Below are 20890 nucleotides of genomic sequence, written 5' to 3' on the forward strand. Positions count from 1 at the left end.
CTTTTGTTGTCCAACATAACCACATTACGTGTAACACTTGATCCCATTTCTAGGCACCACCTCATCTGGTTAGGGTTTCATTTAGGCCAAGGTAAACAAGTATTGGATCTAAGGGCGGCATATTCTTCCCATTTTCAGCTCATCTATAAGCAGATACACCAACCCAAACCCAAACAAACAAAAAAGGAACAATCTTTGATACACCCAAATCAAGAATTCATCAATCATGGCAACTTCTGAGATTTTGCAGACAGAACAAGATCTTCTTATGATGTCTTCCCTTTTTGATGATCCCAAAGGTCCAAACTTTGCCAAGATTGTCTTTTCTTGATTTGGGTCACTCTTATTTTTTGTAGTAGGATCTGTATTCTAACCGTTTATGATTTTAATGGACCTTGAGATTGGTTGCCCCCTTTTTAAAGTGAATCTTGATGACCCTATGCTATTTTCAGTTCATTTTATTACTGGTTTGACTTGGATTTTATACTGTTGCTTTCTCATGGTGATTTGGAGAAAAAATTGTAATTTTTCCCAAGGGATGGATTGCAGGACAAAATGTGAAGTCCCGAGGGTTAGCTATCGAGAAAAAGATCGAGTTTCTTGAAAGCTTGGCTGGAAAAGTAATTTTCTGCATCTTTTTTTGGCAGTCAATTTATTTTATTGACTTAAATACTCGTGCCCAATTCTCATTTTGGTAATTGCTAATGCGATTTTATTTTTAGAGATGAAAAGTTTCTGTCTGTTTCATATCTGCAATTCATATCATAGCTTGGTTGGTAGTTTTGGATAAGCCAATCATGAGCTCCTCAATTGGTTTTATTACGTAATTCTGTAGTATAAGAAATGAAAGGGGAAATAAAGCTGACAATTTACCAGTTTCAAAAAACAAAAAAAAAAAAAAAAAAGAAAAGAAAGAAAGAGATGAAAGGGAAAGAGCTTAAATAAGAAAGATGGATTATCATACTTACTAGCTAGATGCAAAAATCAAACGAAGTAATCTTCAAACATTGTGGTTTACTTATCCCGTATTTCTTCGTCCAATTAAGTTGGACCTTGGGCCTATGTATCTTTATTAAACATAGGCTTCTTTGCTCATTTTTTACGGAAAAAAGATCAGGCTATGCTCAGCGGAGCAACCATGATACAAATGTTTAGCTTTGGATATTTTCTTGCATTTTGAAGCGTAATGTATGTTCGGAGTTATATATGCCAAAAATACTATCATTTCAGGTCAGCAACAGAAGATCTCGCAGATGGTTGAACGATCGTCTTTTAATGGAACTTGTTCCTCGTTTAAATGCAGAAGAAATTAGGGGCTTGTTTGCCCCACCACCTTTTGGTAAGATATCTTTGGGTGTGATGTTATTCCTGAATTGGTCCTTTATTCTGTTTCAAGTGATAGACATTTTAGAGTTGATTCCTTTTTGAAGCAAGCTATGGGAACAGTTCATCAGTGTCCCTAACAAAGATTGCTCGGACTCTTCAAAAATGCTGACGGGTGCGTGTCGGATCCTTCAAAAGTAGTACATTTTTGGAGGATCCGGCACGGGTGTGACAATATTTTTGGAAAGTCTGAGCAACACAGAGAGCATAAGGTGCCCGTGTATTATGGATAAATAACTAACATGGGTCAATTTGGATAAAGATTGTGGTGTTGGAGCTGGATGTGCAGTTTTAATATCTTTTCGTACTAAAAGCAGTTCTGAATTTTCTAGCTACACTTGGTAGGCTATGTTTGTACATTCGTTTTCTTCACTGAAGTTGAAACATCTTGAAGCAAAAAAAAAAGAAAAAAAAAAGAACATTTTAAAGCAAAATGGTTCTCCAGATGCATTCCTGGCATAGATTATTTATGACATATGCTTCTATATTGTCAAATGAAAAAATATTATCATTCATACTGCACTGATATTTTTCTTCAGAGGAGCAGTTGTCAGTATTCTGCCATAAACATGATAGTATGGTGGTTTTTTTTGTCACAGTTTGCTTATTTGTAGAGCACAAAATATGCGCATCAAGTAGGGGCAAATAAAAAAATGAAAAGGGAAGTAATGCCCGTACCATTGCACCACAAGTGAAGAGGATTTTGAGTTCAAATATCTTGAATTAGATGCAGAAATACATATGTTTTCAAGCAAGTTTATGAATGTGATCATGGTCCACGTATATGTCACGGTTGTGATTTTACATAACGATTTCTCTTGGTTATATTGAAGCTCTTCGTCTGTTCATACTCTTTTGTCAACTTAAATACTTTTCAATTTAACTTTTTTTGTTTTTTAAAGAATAAATACTTTTCCATTGAATTTATTACACACTTAGAGCTCGTTTGGTTGGGGAACAAGTTATCCCAGGATTGTTATCCCACCATCAATGTGGGATAAAAATTAACACTACAATCCTGGAGTGTAGTGTACTAAATTTTTATCCGAGGACTATTTTTGCTTATCCATCATACCAAACATCCCCTTAATGTTATTTCTGATATAAACTAATTTCGTATCTGGACATCTTTTCCTGCAGGTGATGATGTGCCAATCTCAGTATTTTGCATGACAAATGTGGGGGAGTGGGACAAGTTCAGGAATATAGACATGGATAAAGAGGTTATTATCTTTCGTATATGTTACAGTGTGTTTACATCCTATAAAATCTGGCAACATTTACTTTGAGCGTTTATTGTAACCATAATGACTTCTTTTGATACTATTATTGTCATTCCTTTCTTTGGGCAAGCATGCATTCCTTGATCTTTCTTTTTACAGTCTCAAGAAAATATAAGGGCATATAGAAATGACTAATGTGCTAGGCTATTAAAAGCCAAAGACCAACTTTTGAGTATCTCGACTCCAGAAAACTCAAATTTAGTTTTGGAAAAATATTAATCTGCTTTCATAATCGAGACAAACATGTTGAAATGTTATTAAATGTTTATTACTCCACCTGTCCTAATTTGTATGTTAGTATTTCCAATTTGGGATGTTTCAAAGTTGTGGACACCATTCTAGTAATAATATTCATCTGTGCAACTTTCACAATTTCTTTGAGTTCAAATTCATTTAGTTATTCAAGTTTTATATTTTAATCTGATGCTTTATCTATCAATTAATGTTTCAATCATTATTTTTACATTTTATTTCACTACCATTATTGTAATATATAATTCAGTTAACATCATACCTTTTGTGTCTGGTCAAACACATAATATTCATCTGTGCAAAATTTCTTGAAGTTCAAATTCATTTAGTTATTCAAGTTTTATATTTTAATCTGATGCTTTACAATTAATGTTTCAACCATTATTTTAACATTTTATTTCACTACCATTATTGTAATATATAATTCAGTTAACATCATAACTTTTGTGTCTGGTCAAACACCATTATATAACATGTGGGTACAGATCTGATTTCTTTGCGGTGCCTTTGATTTTCTTTGGAACGAATTCCTAAGCCTTTACTGAAAGGAAAGGCCTGCTGTTAATTCGTACTTGAATTGAACTACTTACTAAATCATATTTAACTATAGATTGATAATTTTACTATGTGAAATTCATGGTGTTAATTCTTCACACATGTCTTCACCTATCTGTTTCAGAAGTTGCCTGATTTATCCAACTCAATATAGTGACACTTTTCTTGGAATTTGACTTGTTATGTAGCAAATTGTCTACAATAATTGAAAGCTTCTATATGCTCTTATTTGGTTAGGCTACCATAATGGATGCTCTTGAAGGCAAAACATCGAAGCGAAAGAGTTGCGTGGATAATGATAAGGTTGCAGTGCTGACTGCATGGCATAGAGTGGATTGTCGAACAAGAGAAGCACTTCGGCGCAACTTTCTCCCTGAATTGGTCAACAACTATGAGGTATTTCCGAGAATTATTTTGCCCTGTGGCTTCAATTTGTTCTCAATATGTGTTGTAACTGACGCAAATGCTGTTCAACTATTGCAACTGTGTTGTTGTTCTTAAGATGTTACAACAAACACCCACTTAATATATGCTCTTAAGATGTTACAACAAACACCCACTTAATATACAATAAGGTTCTGATAGAAGTTTAAGCTTGTCGAGCCTACAAAGGTGGTGGCCGAGTGATCGAAAGTTGGAGTGACAACCTTGGGAGTCCATATTGGAGTTCCAGTAGAGGCGGCAGTGAGTGAATTCTCCATCTGTCTATGCTTTCACGGGAAGGGTTGCCACATACTTATGCTGGTGGGAGATAGCAGATACCTCATGGGTTAGTTGAGAGGGCAAACTGGCCCAAACACCATCTTTATTTAAAAAAAATTAATTAGTAGTTGTGTGTGGCTGATTAGAGCTGCAAAATAATCTACATTCCTCACGTGGAACAACTTAGATGTTTACTTCAGTGTACTCAAGTTGGAGACTAGTGAAATAGGGAGACATACAACGGATTTCTTTTTGGCTTTGCTGTAAACTATAGTTTGAGGGTGGGAATCGGGTCTATGCTTGCTGTATCATTTGGCGTGCCATGTTTTCCTCTCTTCAATTGTTTACCCATTTGTGCTGTTCGATTCCGTGATGTTTCAAATTTCATGATTGCTGCTTTTCAACTGTGGTTGAAACAAGATCATATGTGTTGGTGTTCTTGCGACTCATGATCATTTGACAAACCAAATCCTATGTGTTTCATTAGTTGTTAACAATTGTTTCACTTTTTATGGAATTATTTGGGTGGTTGCTATCCTTTCATGCCCCGTTTCCTTGTCCTTTCATGTCTTTTAGGGTTGGTCTCAGATCCTTTGCCTTATGAGTTATGACTTGTGGGAAACCTCTTAAATGCCTTACCCCTGTGATATTTCTGATGGTCTGTAGGAATTGATTTTTACATTTTCATTGTTCTGTGCTGCATCTCCATCCATTTTATCTTCTCCTTCTTTTGCTTCTGTTGTTAACAAGAATTAGGGACGTTTTACTGTAGCAATGTGTACGAGCATTTGTGAAGGAGAGTGAACGAGGTGTGCTGGTGCAACGTGTTCAAGACCCCTTCCAGCGGTTATTGCTGCATGGTGTTTGTGAGGTATACTTTCTGGACCAAGAATATTTACGAACATAACATTGAGCTCCACTTCTACTTTGGTTCTGATGTGGGCATCTGGATGTCCAAATTGTATTGTTAAGGTGTAAGAAAACAATTTGTATAATCTCAGGGTATAGCCTTTACCTTAAAAGAGAATGTATATAGAAGGTGCTAACCCAATATGTAATATGTAGACTAATCTTTTATGGTCATCTTATGACTGTTTAATCGTTTTTCAACAGTTCTACAACCTGGTCTCTGTAACAACCTCCGAAACAGAAGGCAGCAGGGCTGTGAAAATGACTAGGATAACGAAGAAGAAGGCAGGTTCAGCTGATCTTCCAAACATTACGCTCTGCGACTTTCTGAAGATGGCAAAAGAAGGGATTTGGTGATTCATTTTGCCAGTATCTGGCCTTGTATCATTACTACTATGGTTGTGCATTATTTTAATTTACTCATTAACATTGATGTGGTAGTTCCCTCAGCTATCCCAACGTCTGTACTAATAAATTAATGACTGAATTTTGGGTGCCTCAAGTTTGGAAGGCACCTGATAGGGATGGTTGTAAGGAGGAATCTAAATTTCCTTTGTATATATTTCAGAAATAAACATACCTTGTCATTTATTATTGGATTTCTCTTATTCTCTTTTTATTTTTCTCAAATCTCAAGGGTGCTATGATGTGGAGGAAGCAAAATTTTCTGCTAGGCCTGGCAGAAGCCATTGCGTTCTAAATTTTGGAAAGAAGACATACTGGTTTGATTTGGTACTGTGGAGCATGTAAAAAACATTCCTCTGCTACGCTTAAGGCGGATTCAGGATTTGAAGTTTATAGGTGTTTTTGCATTGATCTTAAGTTAATACTACAATTGGGTTCACAGTCAAGTATTTATAGATATTTAATAATTTTTTTAACATGCATACAGAGTTTGAAAAAAAACTACTGAGTTCACTTGAACCCGTAACTAAACCTTTGCATCTGTCCCGGCTGCTACTTACTTATTGTGCCCGTGGCTGCAGATGTTACAGATGGAGTTAAGCATGACGCAGTGATGTATATTTTTACGAGTATGCGTACAGATGATGTAATTTAAATGACCAAGTAAAAGAAGTAGAACTTGTTCATGTACCACACCATCTCTTTGACAAGCAGCGTAGTCCGTTTTCTTTCCAATTGATCCAAGAAACAAGTATGGCTATATACGGCTTTCTTCTTCTCCCCTCTCTCTTTTCTTTGGGAAAGGATATTTCAAAATGTTGTTTCATCGAACAGTTTCCAGTTGAAAACTGTTAAAAAGGGCGATAATGACATCAAGATTTTTACGTGGAAACCCGGACAAACTACCGGCCGAGAGGAGCAACTGAGATCAATATAGCAAGGATTTCACACTTTGTAGGTATGAGTAAAATACTCCAAAAACTACTACACACTCATATATAGCAAACTTAGTGCCCAAGAACAATTTCCAACATAGTATATTTGCACATGTTTATTTGCGTCACATGGATTGGTTGGGCGTTTTTTTTGTTGGGGTGGGGCGGAGGTGCTGGACCATCAGAAAACTGGGTTGTTTGGTTGGTGGGATGGGATAGACAAGGATATCCCATGTGATTAGCTATCCCATCTTATATATACCATAGGTATGGTTTCCGGATAAATTAATACCTTTAACCAAACGCAGATAAAATAATCCCGCATTTTATTCGGGGATGCTTATCCCTTATTCCACCAACCAAACTGCTATGTCTTGTTTCAAATATTTATATTTGTAAACTAGAAAAAGTAGTACTACCTTCAAAATGAGATAAACGTTTGTCCAAAATGGAGATCTTGTAAACAGATTAAATTACTAATGGTGGCAGACACCAACTAAGCTTCACCCTGTAGTAGTGAACGAAGAAAGAATTAAAAAAAAAAAAGGAAGGTTGGCAATTATAATTTGATGAGTTGAGTGACCCTGGTGCTGCTTTATTTACTGTTAATCTGATACCAGGCAATCTTGTATCTTTTGTACAATGGCGAAGAAGCCCGTGAAGTACTGTGTAGTAATCTCTCTCAATCATCTTCCTCATATGTGTATGTTAATTGTAATTCTATAGTTCATTTAGAAAGGCACATATTCTTGATTCTTTTATTTTTTGGGGGAACAGGTGGATGCTTTTACTGACACAGCATTCAAAGGAAACCCGGCAGCTGTTTGCTTACTAGAGGAAGACAAAGATGATAAGTGGTTACAATCTGTTGTAGCGGAGTTCAACGTCCCTGCAACTTGTTTTCTCACACCGATAGCCGAATCTCAGTTTAGCCTTCGTTGGTTCACTCCAGTTGATGAGGTTCAACTTCTTCCAGTCTTCATTTTCTCAATCTTGTTGATAGCCACTGAAATACTAATTCAAGTTCTAATTTTGATTTGCTGTCTGATTGAATACTTACTAGGAAGGGAGTATGAATAGTCTTGAGGTTGTTAGTTTACCCTCCATTTTGCTTGCTCAATTTGCTAAAGTTGTTAATTGTACAAATTTGGAGCTCAACCTTCTCAAAATCCTTGGAAGAATGAAAATCCATAATTTTGCTTTCTTTCTCTTTCTGCCTAGCTCCTTCAAAAGGTCATTGTTCGATTCAGGCATGTTATCCACACCGTTCATTTATTAAAAAAACACGTTTATCTCTTCACATTAAGTCTTATTTTTGAGGTATATTGCAAAAAGAGAAACTTTATGCATTAGTTAATCTTTTTTTGTTCTTCTTTCTCACTGGTTGCCCTGCTCTGTATTTAGCCTGGTGTTGAAAGTGTATATTGACTATTGAGGCACTACGATATCCAGAGCTTGTTACTTTCCCCACCATTTTAGTTAATGGGTGAAATTTGTTAATGGAAGAATGAAGTTTGGAGCTCATCTTTCTGAAAAAATTTGTTATTGGACCACGGGGAGAAATGAGATCCACAAAGTTGAAAGGGTTTATTGAGGCTACATTAAAACGAATAAAGAGCAGCTTAGCCGGGTGAATGCTCACTCCCAAGTCCCGATTTATGCCTCATCTAAGCACTTTCTTGAAAAGCTAAACCTTAATTTTATTTTCCTTCTGAATGAGTGTAGCTTCGTGTCATTTACTTTTTTAGCAAGGAATTTCATGTGAAGACATCATAAACTGCTTGCAGGTGGATCTATGCGGGCATGCATCGCTAGCGGCTGGACACTTCCTATTTACCTATGACCTGGTTAAAACTAATACTGTTGAGTTTTCAACCAGATCAGGAATTTTAACTGCCAAAAGACTATCAGAAGCCAAAGCTTCAAATTCTCAGGACGATTGGCCAACAGGTTACTCAATTGAATTAGATTTTCCCGTTGTCCAAGTAGCCGAGTCTAATTTTACTGATGTTCCTGCATTTTCGAAAAGCTTCAATGGTGCATCTGTGGTTGAGATCAATGAGACATCGATGGGTGATCATTTTGTACGTATTTAATCTACTGTTTATATATATTTACGGAAGTGCATGTCAGAGAAAAAAATTCATGTAAAAGCAATTCATGCAAGTCTCTTTTACAAAGGTACAAACATGAAAGACATGCAAGAAAGAATTTCTATTTTCATTGTTTTGGAACGAAAAGGAGATTTCTTTCAACCCCATGACAAGGCATGGTAGTCAAAATAAATTAAAATTTATCCCTTTATGGGAATATTAAGATAATCTCGTATATTTTGCAGATTTTGCTCCCATCTGGGGAGGCTGGTCGAATGCCAACCTCAGTTTGATCAAATACAAAATTGCCCTGGCATAGGAATGATCATAACTGGACCTGCTCCACGGGGTTCTGGTTTTGATTTCTATAGCCGTTTCTTCTACCCAAAGTTGGGAGTCAATGAGGTAATTGCCAGCGTTAGAATCAACCGTGAGCATGTATAGTATTTTATTCAAGCAGATCATACTCACTAAAAGGGTGTTGAAAAAATAAACTTGTTCACATTATTTAATTTGTTCACATTATATTTATTTAGTTCATGAACTTGTAGATTAATGTATTAGGAAATACATGAATTGGTGGGAAATTTTAGATTAGTCTAGTGAGGTCTTATTCATGTATTTGGAGGATGTGAAGTGTGAAATTATTAATAGTGATACATGTATGCTAGGCTAGATACATGGATGAAATCACCTGTAAATAGTCATGTAATTTAGCCATTTGAATTAAGCCAAGTTGAATAGAAAATTATCTTTCCTCCATTTCTCTTCTAGTGAGTTTTGAGTATTATTTGTGTTGTCTTGCTCTCCCAAATTTCCAACATTTGGTATCAGAGCCGGTGTGTTTGAGAGACAACAAAACGTAGAGAGAAAATGACTAACACCAATGGAACTCCATTTCAAGTTCCGATGCTCACTAAAGAAAATTATGGAAGTTGGTGCATCCGAATGAAGGCTTTGCTTGGAGCCTATGATGTATGGGAAATTGTGGAGAGTGGCGTTGATGAAGAAGATGATGCCGTCGCGACAAAGAAGAAAGACCAAAAGGCACTAACACTCATCCATCAAAGTTTGGATGAAAAGATGTTCGAGAAGGTTGCAAATAACCAACTCCAAGCAAGCATGGGATATTCTTCAAACTTCCTTTAAAGGTTTGGACAAGGTGAAAAGGTTCGTCTCCAAACCTTAAGAGGAGAATTTGAATCGTCGCAAATGAAGGAATCCGAATCCTCCTTTCCGATTATATTTCAAGAATCTTGGCTTGTCAATCAAATGAAGATATATGGTGAAGAGTTGAATGATGATAGGGTCGTTGCAAAAATATTGCGATCCCTAGATTCAAAATTTAATTATATTGTTGTTGCCATTGAAGAGTCCAAGGACTTGACACCATGACCATAGAAGAACTCGGGGTTCTTTGCAAGCACATGAAGAAAGTTAAAGAAACCGAAACAAGAGTCGGTTGAACAAGCTTTGCAAGCAAAACTTTCTTCGAAGGAGAAAGACAAAGGCGTGGCTCACAAAAGAGGTTGTGGGGCGGGGAAGAGGTCGTGGTAGAGGAGGAAGAGGTGGTAGTCAACCTCCGACCAAAGAAAATAGAGGTCAAGACTCCAACCAAGGAAGAAGGCCGCGGAAGAGGTGAGACGGAGGTCAAATCAAGAAGGTATGACAAATCAAATATTGAATGTTATACTTGTCATAAATATGGTCATTTTTCCGGGAATGTAAAAATAATTTGGAGGAGATAAATAATTTTGTGGAGAGCAAAAATGAAGATGAAGATGACACTTTACTCATGGCATGTAAAGAAGAAGAAAGCATAGAAAGAAATAAATGGTACCTTGATTCCAAAGCAAGAAGCACCATATTTGCGGGAAGAAGCATTTATTTGCTGAGTTTGAGGAATTTAATGGTGGCAACATCACTCTTGGAGACTTCTTCAAAAGTTCAAATCAAAGGAAAAGGTACGATTTTAATTCGTTTGAAAGATGGAAGTCATCAATTTATCTCCAATGTCATGTATATACCGTAAATGAAAAGTAATATTCGAGTTTGGGATTTTTTGGAGAAAAATTATGACATTCATTTGAAGGATAAAAGTTGATCGTGAAAGATGAAAATGGGAGATTGTTAGCCAAAGTTCCTATGGCTAAAAAATAAAATGTTTGTTTGAATCTTCAAAGTGATGTACCAAGGTGCTTATTTTCATGTGTCAAAGATTCATCTTGGCTTTGGCATATGAGATTTGGCCATTTGAATTTTGATAGTCTAAGGTTGATGAAAAAGGAAAATATGGTGAAAGGGTTGCCAACCATTAGCCATCCTAATCACTTTGCGAAGGATGTCTTTTGAAAGGAAAAGCTTCCCAAAGAGTCATTGACAAGTGCACGGTGTCCTTTAGAGTTGATTCATATGGATGTGTACGGACCTATCAAGCCAGCCTCACTTGGTAAAAGTAATTATTTCCTTCTCTTTATTGATGATTATTCTCGAAAAACTTGGGTTTATTTTTTGAAGGAAAAATCTGAGGTCTTTGAAAACTTCAAGAATTTTAAGAGCATGGTGAGAAACAAAGTGGTACCAAATAAAGTCACTTCGGTCCGATAATGGTGGGAGAATTCACTTCAAATGAATTCAAGGCTTTTTTGTGAAAAAATGGAATACGTCATTTTTTGACCGTTCCAAGATCGCCCAACAAAATGGTGTGCGGAGAGGAAGAATCGAACTATTCTCAACATGGCAAGAAGTATGTTGAAGAGCAAAAATATGCCAAAGGAGTTTTGGGCTGAAGCAGCTTGCTTGTGTGGTATTTATCAAATCGGCGTCACACCAAAAGTGTTGGTGGCAAAACACCGCAAAGAGGCTTGGAGTGATTTCAAACCAAAAGTTGCTCACTTGCGAGTGTTTGGAAGCATTGCTTATGCACATGTGCCGGATGAGAAGAGATCTAAGCTTGATGAAAAAGTGAGAGGTATGTTTTCGTTGGTTATGCGCAAAATCTAAAGGTTTGGTAAGTTATATAACCCAAGAAATGGCAAGGTTACCATAAGCAGAGATGTTGAAGTTGATGAAGATAGTGCTTGGGAATGGAAATCTAAAGAGCAAGATTACTCTTTTAGTCCATTCCTTGATGATGAACATGATGAAGAAGTTATGGAGCAGCCTACTACACCACCTACAACACCTCCACCGCAAGTTCAAGAAGTTGGGGAATCAAGTTCAAGCAAAGGACTCGAAAGTCTAGAAGTCTTCGAGACTTGTATGACGCAACGGAAGAAGTAAAAAAATTTAAGTGATTTAACTCACTTTTATTTATTGGTAGACAGCGAGCCCGTAAGTTATGAAGATGTCACGATAATCCAAAATGGAGAGATGCGATGGATGAAGAAATTAGGGCAATCAAGAAGAATGACACTTGGGAGTTGGCAAAACTTCCAAAAGGAAAAAGCACCATTGGAGTCAAATGGGTTTACAAGCTAAAGAAAAAATTGCAAAGGAGAAGAGAGAGGTACAAAGCAAGATTGGTAGCAAAGGGGTACAAGCAAAAAAACCTAAGATTGATTATGATGAGGTGTTTGCACCAGTTGCTCGTTTGGAGACAATCTGATTATTTCTTTGGGCACTCGAAATCGGGGAAAATCCATCAAATGGATGTGAAGTCGGCTTTCTTGAATGGGATTTTGGAGGAAGAAGTATACATTGATCAACCTTTGGGCTATAAGGTCAAGAAGATGAAGATAAAGTGTTGAAATTGAAGAAGGCTCTTTTATGGCTTCGAAACAAGCTCCACGGGGGCTTGGAATTGTAGAATTGACAAATACTTCCAAGAAAATGGTTTTTTAAAGTGTCCACATGAGCATGCACTTTATGTAAAAATTAATGAAGATGGTGACACATTACTTGTTTGTTTGTATGTGGATGATTTGATCTGACGAGAAATAATCCAAAGATGTTTGAAGAATTCAAGAAATCAATGACAAGAGAATTTGAGATGACGGACATTGGCCTAATGTCATACTATCTTGCCATTAAAGTGGAGCAGAAGAATGATGGCATCTTTATTTCTCAAGGAGAATATGCAAAGGAGATTCTCAAGAAATTTGAGATAGGAAAATTGCAAGCCTGTTAGCACCCCCGTGGATTGTGGAGTTAAACTGTCCAAGCGTGAAAATGGAGAAAATATCAATCCCACATATTTCAAGAGTCTTGCTGGAAGCTTAAGGTATTTAACTTGTACGAGACCCGATATTCTTTTTGGTGTTGGACTTGTCAGTCACTTTATGGAAACTCCAACAACTTCTCATTTAAAAAGCAAATTAAAAGAATACTCCACATCACGGTACACTTGATTATGGAATTTTTATTCCTCTTCCAAAGACTTCAAGCTTGTTGGCTATTGTGATAGTGATTGGGCTGGTGATGTTGATGACAGAGAAAAGTACTACCTGGTTTGTTTTTCTTTTTGGAAATTCTTGCATTTACATGGAATTCCAAGAAGCAACCAATTGTGACTTTGTCAACATGTGAAGCGAGTATGTAACGAGCCTTCTTCTTGTGTTTGTCATGCAATTTGGCTAAGGAGCTTGTTCAAAGAACTTCACCAACCACAAGAAGATGCAACTAAGATTTGTATTGATAACAAATCGGCCATTGCGTTGGCCAAGAACCCAGTGTTTCATGAAAGGAGCAAACATATTGATACTAAGTATCATTTCATTAGAGATTGCATATCGAAGAAGGAGGTAGAGCTTGAGTTTGTGAAATCTCAAGACCAAGTTGCGGACATTTTCACCAAGCCATTGAAGATTGATATTTTTCAGAAGCTGCGGATGGCTCTTGGAGTAGTGAATCAAGTTTAAGGGGGGATGTTGAAAAAAATAAACTTGTTCACATTATTTAATTTGTTCACATTATATTTAATTTAGTTCATGAACTAGTAGATTAATGTATTAGGAGATACATGAATTGGTGGAAAATTCTAGATTAGTCTAGTGAGGTCTTATTCATGTACTTGGAGGATGTGAAGTGTGAAATTATTAATAGTGATACATGTATGCTAGGCTAGATACATGGATGAAATCACCTATAAATAGTCATGTAATCTAGCCATTTGAATTAAGCCAAGTCGAATAGAAAATCATCTTTCCTCCATTTCTCTTCTAGTGAGTTTTGAGTATTATTTGTGTTGTCTTGCTCTCCCAAATTTCCAACAAAGGGTTAGTGGAGTATTGCTGAATTTGCACAATTAATTAAGCGAGTCATATAGCTGATATGGGGGCGGATTTATAGACCAATTTATGCACGTGAATTCATGGTCTCTTCGTCAAATTAGGTATTTTATGTACATATTTCCAAAAATTGATCTAATATTTTCTGCTGGCACCCATGCTCCAAAAATGTTAAATGGTGCACTTGGTTGAATGCTAAGTTACTAACCGTAGGAGCATGGATCAATTCCCACTTAATACTCTCTTTTTTTTCCCCTTTTTTAATGGTGCTCTCATGTTATAGAAATCCTAGATCCGCCTCTGAGCTGATATTATTTATCATATTATACTACAGATGTAAACATCTATATGTTGGTATAGCTGATGCATCTTAGAGATCTCACGTGTTCTCTTCTTGCACGTATTTTTGTTTTTCCATCAAAACTTTTCAGGATTCTGTTTGTGGAAGTGCTCATTGTGCCTTGGCTCCTTATTGGCGTAAAAAGCTTGGCAAATGTGACTTTGTCGCTTTAGCGGTACTTCCTCCTGAAATTCTTATTCATGTGTTTTTGCCATCTCGGACTACTTATACTAACCACATAGTTCTATTTGCCCTATTGATTTTATTGTTTTGTGGTTAAGGCCTCACCTAGAGGTGGCGTCGTGAACTTGCATCTCGACGAGGAGAAGCTGAGGGTGTTTCTGAGAGGGAAAGTTGTCGCTGTCATGGAAGGTTCTATTCTAGTTTAATGTATCACTTTACATCGATGATTTTATTCATCCGACACTATCAGAAATTTTAATAAGGTGGTGGAAGTACGTGTTTCTTGAACGAAAACACCAGCAACCGTCTAAAATCCTAAATTGTTTTTTGGTATGTACTTCACTGTGACTTTTGGAGCATTTTTCAAGTCTCCAGTGTGTTTAAACATCTATTCTGTGCTTTGCCTTCATTAATAGCATCTTCACTTTTTCAACCATCATCTGAGAGATGAAAGCTCATTCAATGAGTTGTCTATAGTGAACTATACCTGCAAGTAGTGTGGCAAGTGTCTTGTTAATGTGAAATGGTGGAAAGCTACTCTTTTGGAAGGATGATATGTCAAGTGTTTGGTTTTAATTTTTTTTGATAACCGAAAATACCCGAGGGCCAATGGCGCAATATTCGAATTGCGGTAGCTGAGAAATGGAAGCTCATTTACTGAGTTATCCATAATGAACTATACCTACAAGTAGTGCAAGTGTTTTGTTAATGTGAACTGGCGGAAATGATGATATCACTTTATCCCACCTAATTTTAAGTCCGGAAGGGAATCAAATTGTGATCTTTAAGGTGCCTAACACCTTCCTTTTGAGGTAATTGAGACACCCTTATCCGATCTCAAGTTACGTAGACTAATTAACCGGAGTTATTTGCAATTAGTTGTAGTAAATAATGCACTTTAGCTCGTTAGGTGGCGACTCCTTTTCTTTTGCCTATTAATAATGTTGTCACATGTCGAATCCTGCTGTCATGAGATATGAGTCAAGAACATGTGAAATGATGGAAAGCTACTCTTTTTAAGGGTGATACGTCAGGTTTTTGGTTTTCGTTATTATTATCTTTTTGATAACCGAAAGTCTACAAGGGCCAATGACGTGAGGTTCGGAACACCGTAGCTAATGTGGAGGAAACATTCTTTTTCTGCATTGCCTAGCCGCAACCTGTAGGATAGTGACTGTTGCTAACGACTTATATAGAACACAAATATAGGCTTGTCAATTTTGGAAAGAATAACATGGCGTAAATTTTGTACTCAGAGGTTGTACTGTGAGTATGTAGAAACATTCCTCGACCAAGTAGACGGCGATCAGACAATTCCCAACCAGTCCTTGCGGATCGAATCATACCTGTAGAACGTGCTCATGTACAACACCATGCCGTGCTCATTTACAACACCATACCGTGCTCATGTACAACACCATACTTCAAAAAGGTTGTTTCATCGAAGAGTTGGTAACTATTTGTATGTCCTGTTTCAAATATTTATATTTTGTAAGAGTTGATGTTCAAACACACACAGAACTGTCGCTTTTGAGTTTATTTCTTTCCATTATTAGTTGTTCCTTTTCACTCTTGCAAGGCTAAATACCATTTGGAAACACACCTAGAAGCTGATTAGGCCAACTATCAACTGTTACCTAGGTAATAGTTCAGGTAGCAAAAGGTAACAGTTGATAGTTGAGCTGTAAAACTCGCAAAAAAGTGATAGTTTAGGTGTGTTTTTGACCATTATCTCTTTTATAAGCTAGAAGAAGTAGTAGTAATACCAAAAATGAGATCAATTTTTGTTCAAAATGGATCTTATAATCAGATTATAAATTACTAATTTAAAAAAAAATTAAATTTCTGAGACGTCAATTAAGCTTCACTTTGTATTGGAGAAATTAGACTAGTACACAGTGGTGGAGCCCGCATTTTTACTAAAGGGCTCAAAAATATGAAGGAGTAAACAAACGAAGAAGCCAATGGAAAACATCTACGGTATATAAATAAAAATTAATTTTAACCTTGTATGTGCTGGCAATTTTTTGCCAAAGGGTTCGGGTGAACCCCCTAGCCACCACACCTAGCTCTGTCCTATTGCTAATCATCATAAATCAAATTTATGTGATCTTTCGTTTTAGGGTTAACTTGACTAAACTTTCAAACTAAATTGAATTATATTAATTCAATATTTTAAGATTAAAATTTATATATTTAAAAACAACATGAAAAAGTATTATAAGTTGCAACTTTTTTCATATTAATTTGGTGGAAAAATATATTAAAATATTGGTCGAATTTTATGCCGTTTGAATCTCGGAAATCGAAAAGTATCAGGTAGATTAGAAAAGAGGGAGTATTAGAGCTCGTTTGACTTAGTTGGGCGCCAGAACATAATGATTTATCTTAAAATAAGCGAAAAAATAAGTTGACCATTTCATTTAAAAAAAAGCGGCGATTTTGTCTTAAAAATAAAAAAAAAATAAGTTAGGCGTTTAGGCAACAAAAAATCGTTTTATAAGTTTTCAACACATAAAGTGCGTTTTAAGTCAAATCAAACAATTTAGTCAGCATGAGAGAAGAATAAAAAAAAGGAAGGTTGGCAACTAGAATTTGATAATCTGGAAACTTGATCCCCAAGAAGCACCATCCATTGACTGGCTTTATTGACTATAAATAATATCCTCAATATCTGATACCAGGCTACCAACGACTTCCTTCACTAATCTTGTTTGTTTTGTACAATGTCAATGACCAAGAAACCCGTGAAGTACTGTGTAGTAATTTCTCTCTTATTAATCCCAATTGAATGGCATTTTCGTTATTCACTCTAGTAAATTAATTACATATTCTTGATTTGTGGAATTTACTCAGGTGGATGCTTTTACTGACACATCATTCAAAGGCAATCCAGCAGCAGTTTGCTTATTAGAAGAAGAGAAAGATGATAAATGGTTACAATCTGTTGCTGCTGAGTTCAATATATCTGAAACTTGTTATCTCACTCAATGTTCCAATGAAGACACAAACACAAATTCCAGATTTAGCCTTCGTTGGTTTACTCCAGTTGATGAGGTTCTACTTCTTCCAGTCTTCATTTTCTCAATCTTCAAGCAACTTGTTAGTCATTATAATTAAAATTAAATCCCCCAAAAACTAATTCCCATTTTTAAATATATTCCACTTTCTAGTTGAACACTAGGAAGGGGGTTGATTTTTTTTTTTTTACTCCCTCCGTCCCAAAAAGATTGTCATGATTCGAATTATGAGAGTCAAACTAATTAGTGTTCGATCTGAATTTGGACACAGAATCTTTAACTTTTTTAAAATAAAAATTACATATTTAGAAACTACATAAATTAGCAATTCAAAAAATTTAGAAAGTATTTGAAAAATTTATGGTCAAAGAAAATATCATTTGAATGTCCAAAATAGTAACTGTGACAATCTTTTTGGGATGGAGGGAGTATCTTATATTTCCCACCCAGTGTCTGATACCCCTTATTGGGCCTGACTAAATTCGGATTTGTAGGCATTCTCACATTGGGGGTAAAGTGCTCCCTACCAAAGAAAATTTCATAACAAAGGGCTTGAATAAGAAACCTATAATTAAGGGTGAAGGAGTATGAATGTGCAGAACTTGTTAGTTTAACCTCCTTTTTACTTGCTCAATTTGGTAAAGTTATTAATTGTAGAAGTTGGAAAATAAAATTCGGAGCTCATCCTTCTGAAAATATGGAGAGGAATGAAAATCCATAATTTTGCTTTCTTTATTTTCTGCTTAGCTCCTTCTAGAGGTGCATTATTTGATTCATTATGTTATCTGTGCCGTGCATTTCTTTAAGCATTTCGTTTTATTTCCTTCTTTGATTCTACTATAAAAATCAGGTACCAATGTCACTTTTCTCTTCTTATTAGGTTCTATTTGAGGTATATTGGGAAAAAAAGGAGCTTTATGCATTAATCAAAATGGTTTATTTTGTTGTTCTTTTTTACCTGTTACCCTTCTCCGGATTTATCCCGGTGTTGAAAGTGTATGTTGGGACTATACTATATACAAAACTTACGATATTGAATTTGGTATGTTATCTGCGCTGTGCAATCATTAAACTTTTGGTTTCGGTTTTGGTCTTTTTTCTTTGATTCTACGATAAAAATCTGGCAACGACTTCACTTTACTCTTCACATAAGGTTCCATTTATGAATTATAATAGAAAAAAATGGAGCTATGCATTACTTACTCAATTGTTTTTATTGTTGTTCTTTCTTGCAAGTTGCCATTCTCCGAGTTTATCATGGTGTTCAAACTTGAAAGTATATACTGAGGTAATACATTTGCAAAGCTTACGATATCCCGTCCTTGTTACTTTCATCACCTTTTTAGTTAAAAGGTAAAATTTGTTAACGAAAAACTGGAGAAATGAAAATCCATATGATGTATGCCTCATCTAGCACTTTTTGGAAAGCTAAACCCAAAATTTTCTTCCTTATTTCACCTTCTGAATGGGTGTAGCTTTTTCAAGTAATTTACCTTTTGCAAGAAATTTCATTTGCAAACATCATTAACTGCTTGCAGGTAGATCTATGTGGGCATGCAACGCTAGCAGCTGCACACTTTCTATTTGCCTATGGCCTGGTTAAAACTGATACTGTTGAGTTTTCAACAAGATCAGGAATTCTAACTGCCAAAAGAGTACCAGAAGCCAAAGTGCCAAATTCTGATCAGGACGATTGGCGAACAGGTTACTCAATTGAATTAGATTTTCCTGTTGTCCAAGTAGCCGAGACTAGTTTTACTGATGTTCCTGCAATTTCGAAAAGCCTGAATGGTGCATCCGTGGTTGAGATCAATGAGACATCGAAGGGTGATCATTTCGTATGTATTTAATCTGGCGTTTACTTTTATATTTACACTAGTGCATAATTGATAAAAGTTCATTTAAAAGCAATTCATGCAAGTTTCCTCTACAAAGGTACAAACATGAAGGAGATGCAAGAAATATATATATATTTATTTATTTATTTTGGGAACGAAAAGGAAATTTCTTTCAATTCCATGAGAAGGCATGGTAGGCAAAATTTATCAAAAAATTAGCCCCTTCTAGGGATATAATGATAATTTCATGGTGTTTTTACAGATCTTGCTCCCATCAGGGGAGGCAGTGGCCGACTGCCAACCTCAGTTTGATCTAATAAAAACTTGCCCTGGCAGAGGAATGATTATAACTGGACCTGCTCCACAGGGTTGTGGATTTGATTTTTATAGCCGTTTCTTCTGCCCAAAGCTGGGAATCAATGAGGTAAATGCAAACACTTGAATCTACCATGAGCATGTGGTTACTGTTGCGAGCATTTCATACACTGAAAGGGTGGTGCTGAATTTGCAAGATTTGTGGGAACTGAAACCAGTTATATAGCTTCTATTGTAGGTTATCATCGTATTACAGCAACTGCACATATGCTGGTATTAGCTAAGGCTTCTTGGGCTCTTCTTGCACTTATTTTGTTTCTCAAACAAAACTTTTCAGGATCCAGTTTGTGGAAGTGCTCATTGTGCCTTGGCTCATTATTGGCGGAAGAAGCTTGGCAAATGTGACTTTGTTGCTTTAGCGGTACTTCCTCCCAACTTCCCTCTCCCCTGCTCGCCCACCCCCCTCCCTCCACCCAAAGCAGGCACCAAATGCACGAACTGAAATTTTTATTCATATGTGGATGTGCAATGTGGGACCACTTATATTAACCTCACAGTTCTCTTTTCCCTATCGATTTGTGGTTCAGGCCGCGCCTAGAGGTGGTGTCGTGAAGCTGCATCTAGACGAGGAGAAGCAGAGGGTATTTCTGAGAGGGAAAGCTGTTGCTGTCATGGAAGGTTCTCTTCTAGTTTAATCTAGCAGTTCACATCCATGAGCTTTATTCACCTGACACTACTATAAATTTTAACAAAGTGGTGGAAGTATGTAATTTCGAATGAAAACACTAACAACTGTCTAATATCTCTAAATTGGTTTTTGGTATGTACTTCACTTTGAGACTTTTGGAGCATTCTTCTGTTTTTTTAATAAGTTTCCAGTGTGAAAACAGCTATTGCTGTGCTTCGCTTTCACAAATAGCATCTTGATCAGAGAGATGGAAGCTCATTCCCTGTGGTGCCTATAGTGGATACCAACAAGTAGTGCAAGTGTCTTGTTAATGTGAAATGGTGGAAAGCTACTCTTTTTAAGGATGATATGTTAGGTGTTTGGTTTTCATTATTATTACCTTTCATTAAAAGACTCTACAATAGACAAAATTGTCATTCTTATTTTTCTAATATTTCAGAGTTTTAAATCAACTAACTATAATTATAAAAAAATTCCTTATTTGAACTAGGTAGGAAGTTCTACTATTAGGACAGTACTTTAAAGCCAATTAAAAGTTTACTTTATATAAATATTTAAAAGGAAAAAAAAAAAAAAAAAAAAAACTCACCGAGTAACAACACGGAACCACAAAATTTTTCGCACTAATAAGCTATGTTATTTTTAGGGAAAATAACCTAATAATACTAGTTAAGACTCTATATTACAAAATATAGGTATACTTTTCCTTATTTACAAAATATAACAGCAAAATTACAAATATCTAGGATCGAAAAATTAAA

The 20890-nt window shown here is 36.1% G+C and overlaps 2 protein-coding genes across 3 annotated transcripts; both read left to right on the forward strand.

Annotated features, from left to right (window-relative positions):
- The first annotated feature begins 62 nt into the window (after positions 1-62).
- Positions 63-14704, forward strand: LOC132032401 (uncharacterized). Its single transcript, XM_059422021.1, is given in 12 exon segments — positions 63-299; positions 550-620; positions 1231-1339; positions 2524-2606; positions 3711-3869; positions 4948-5046; positions 7202-7384; positions 8212-8508; positions 8763-8785; positions 8787-8922; positions 14177-14260; positions 14367-14704. Coding segments are annotated over 12 exon segments (1425 nt in total). The 5' UTR covers positions 63-226; the 3' UTR covers positions 14475-14704.
- Positions 14705-16867: 2163 nt separating this feature from the next.
- LOC132032400 (uncharacterized) lies at positions 16868-20387 on the forward strand. 2 transcript variants are annotated; one of them, XM_059422019.1, is made up of 6 exons: positions 16868-17030; positions 17125-17325; positions 18827-19126; positions 19389-19550; positions 19779-19862; positions 20029-20387. In XM_059422019.1, exons 1-6 carry the CDS (start codon positions 16995-16997, stop codon positions 20134-20136), a joined length of 891 nt encoding a protein of 296 aa, XP_059278002.1. In that variant the 5' UTR covers positions 16868-16994; the 3' UTR covers positions 20137-20387. The 2 variants fall into 2 exon arrangements, with proteins under 2 accessions (XP_059278002.1, XP_059278003.1); XM_059422020.1 differs by lacking the exons at positions 16868-17030; positions 17125-17325 and adding an exon at positions 17919-18330.
- Positions 20388-20890: the final 503 nt, after the last annotated feature.

This window comes from Lycium ferocissimum, chromosome 10, assembly GCF_029784015.1.
Source record: "Lycium ferocissimum isolate CSIRO_LF1 chromosome 10, AGI_CSIRO_Lferr_CH_V1, whole genome shotgun sequence".
Taxonomy (NCBI): Eukaryota; Viridiplantae; Streptophyta; class Magnoliopsida; order Solanales; family Solanaceae; genus Lycium; species Lycium ferocissimum.

Excerpts from the sequence above, each read along its gene's own strand:
- LOC132032400 (XM_059422019.1), top strand. The coding sequence starts at position 16,995 with ATGTCAATGACCAAGAAACCCGTGAAGTACTGTGTA. Across the intron at positions 17,031-17,124 it reads AACCCGTGAAGTACTGTGTA|GTGGATGCTTTTACTGACAC; the intron begins GTAATTTCTCTC and ends GAATTTACTCAG. Across the intron at positions 17,326-18,826 it reads GGTTTACTCCAGTTGATGAG|GTAGATCTATGTGGGCATGC; the intron begins GTTCTACTTCTT and ends AACTGCTTGCAG.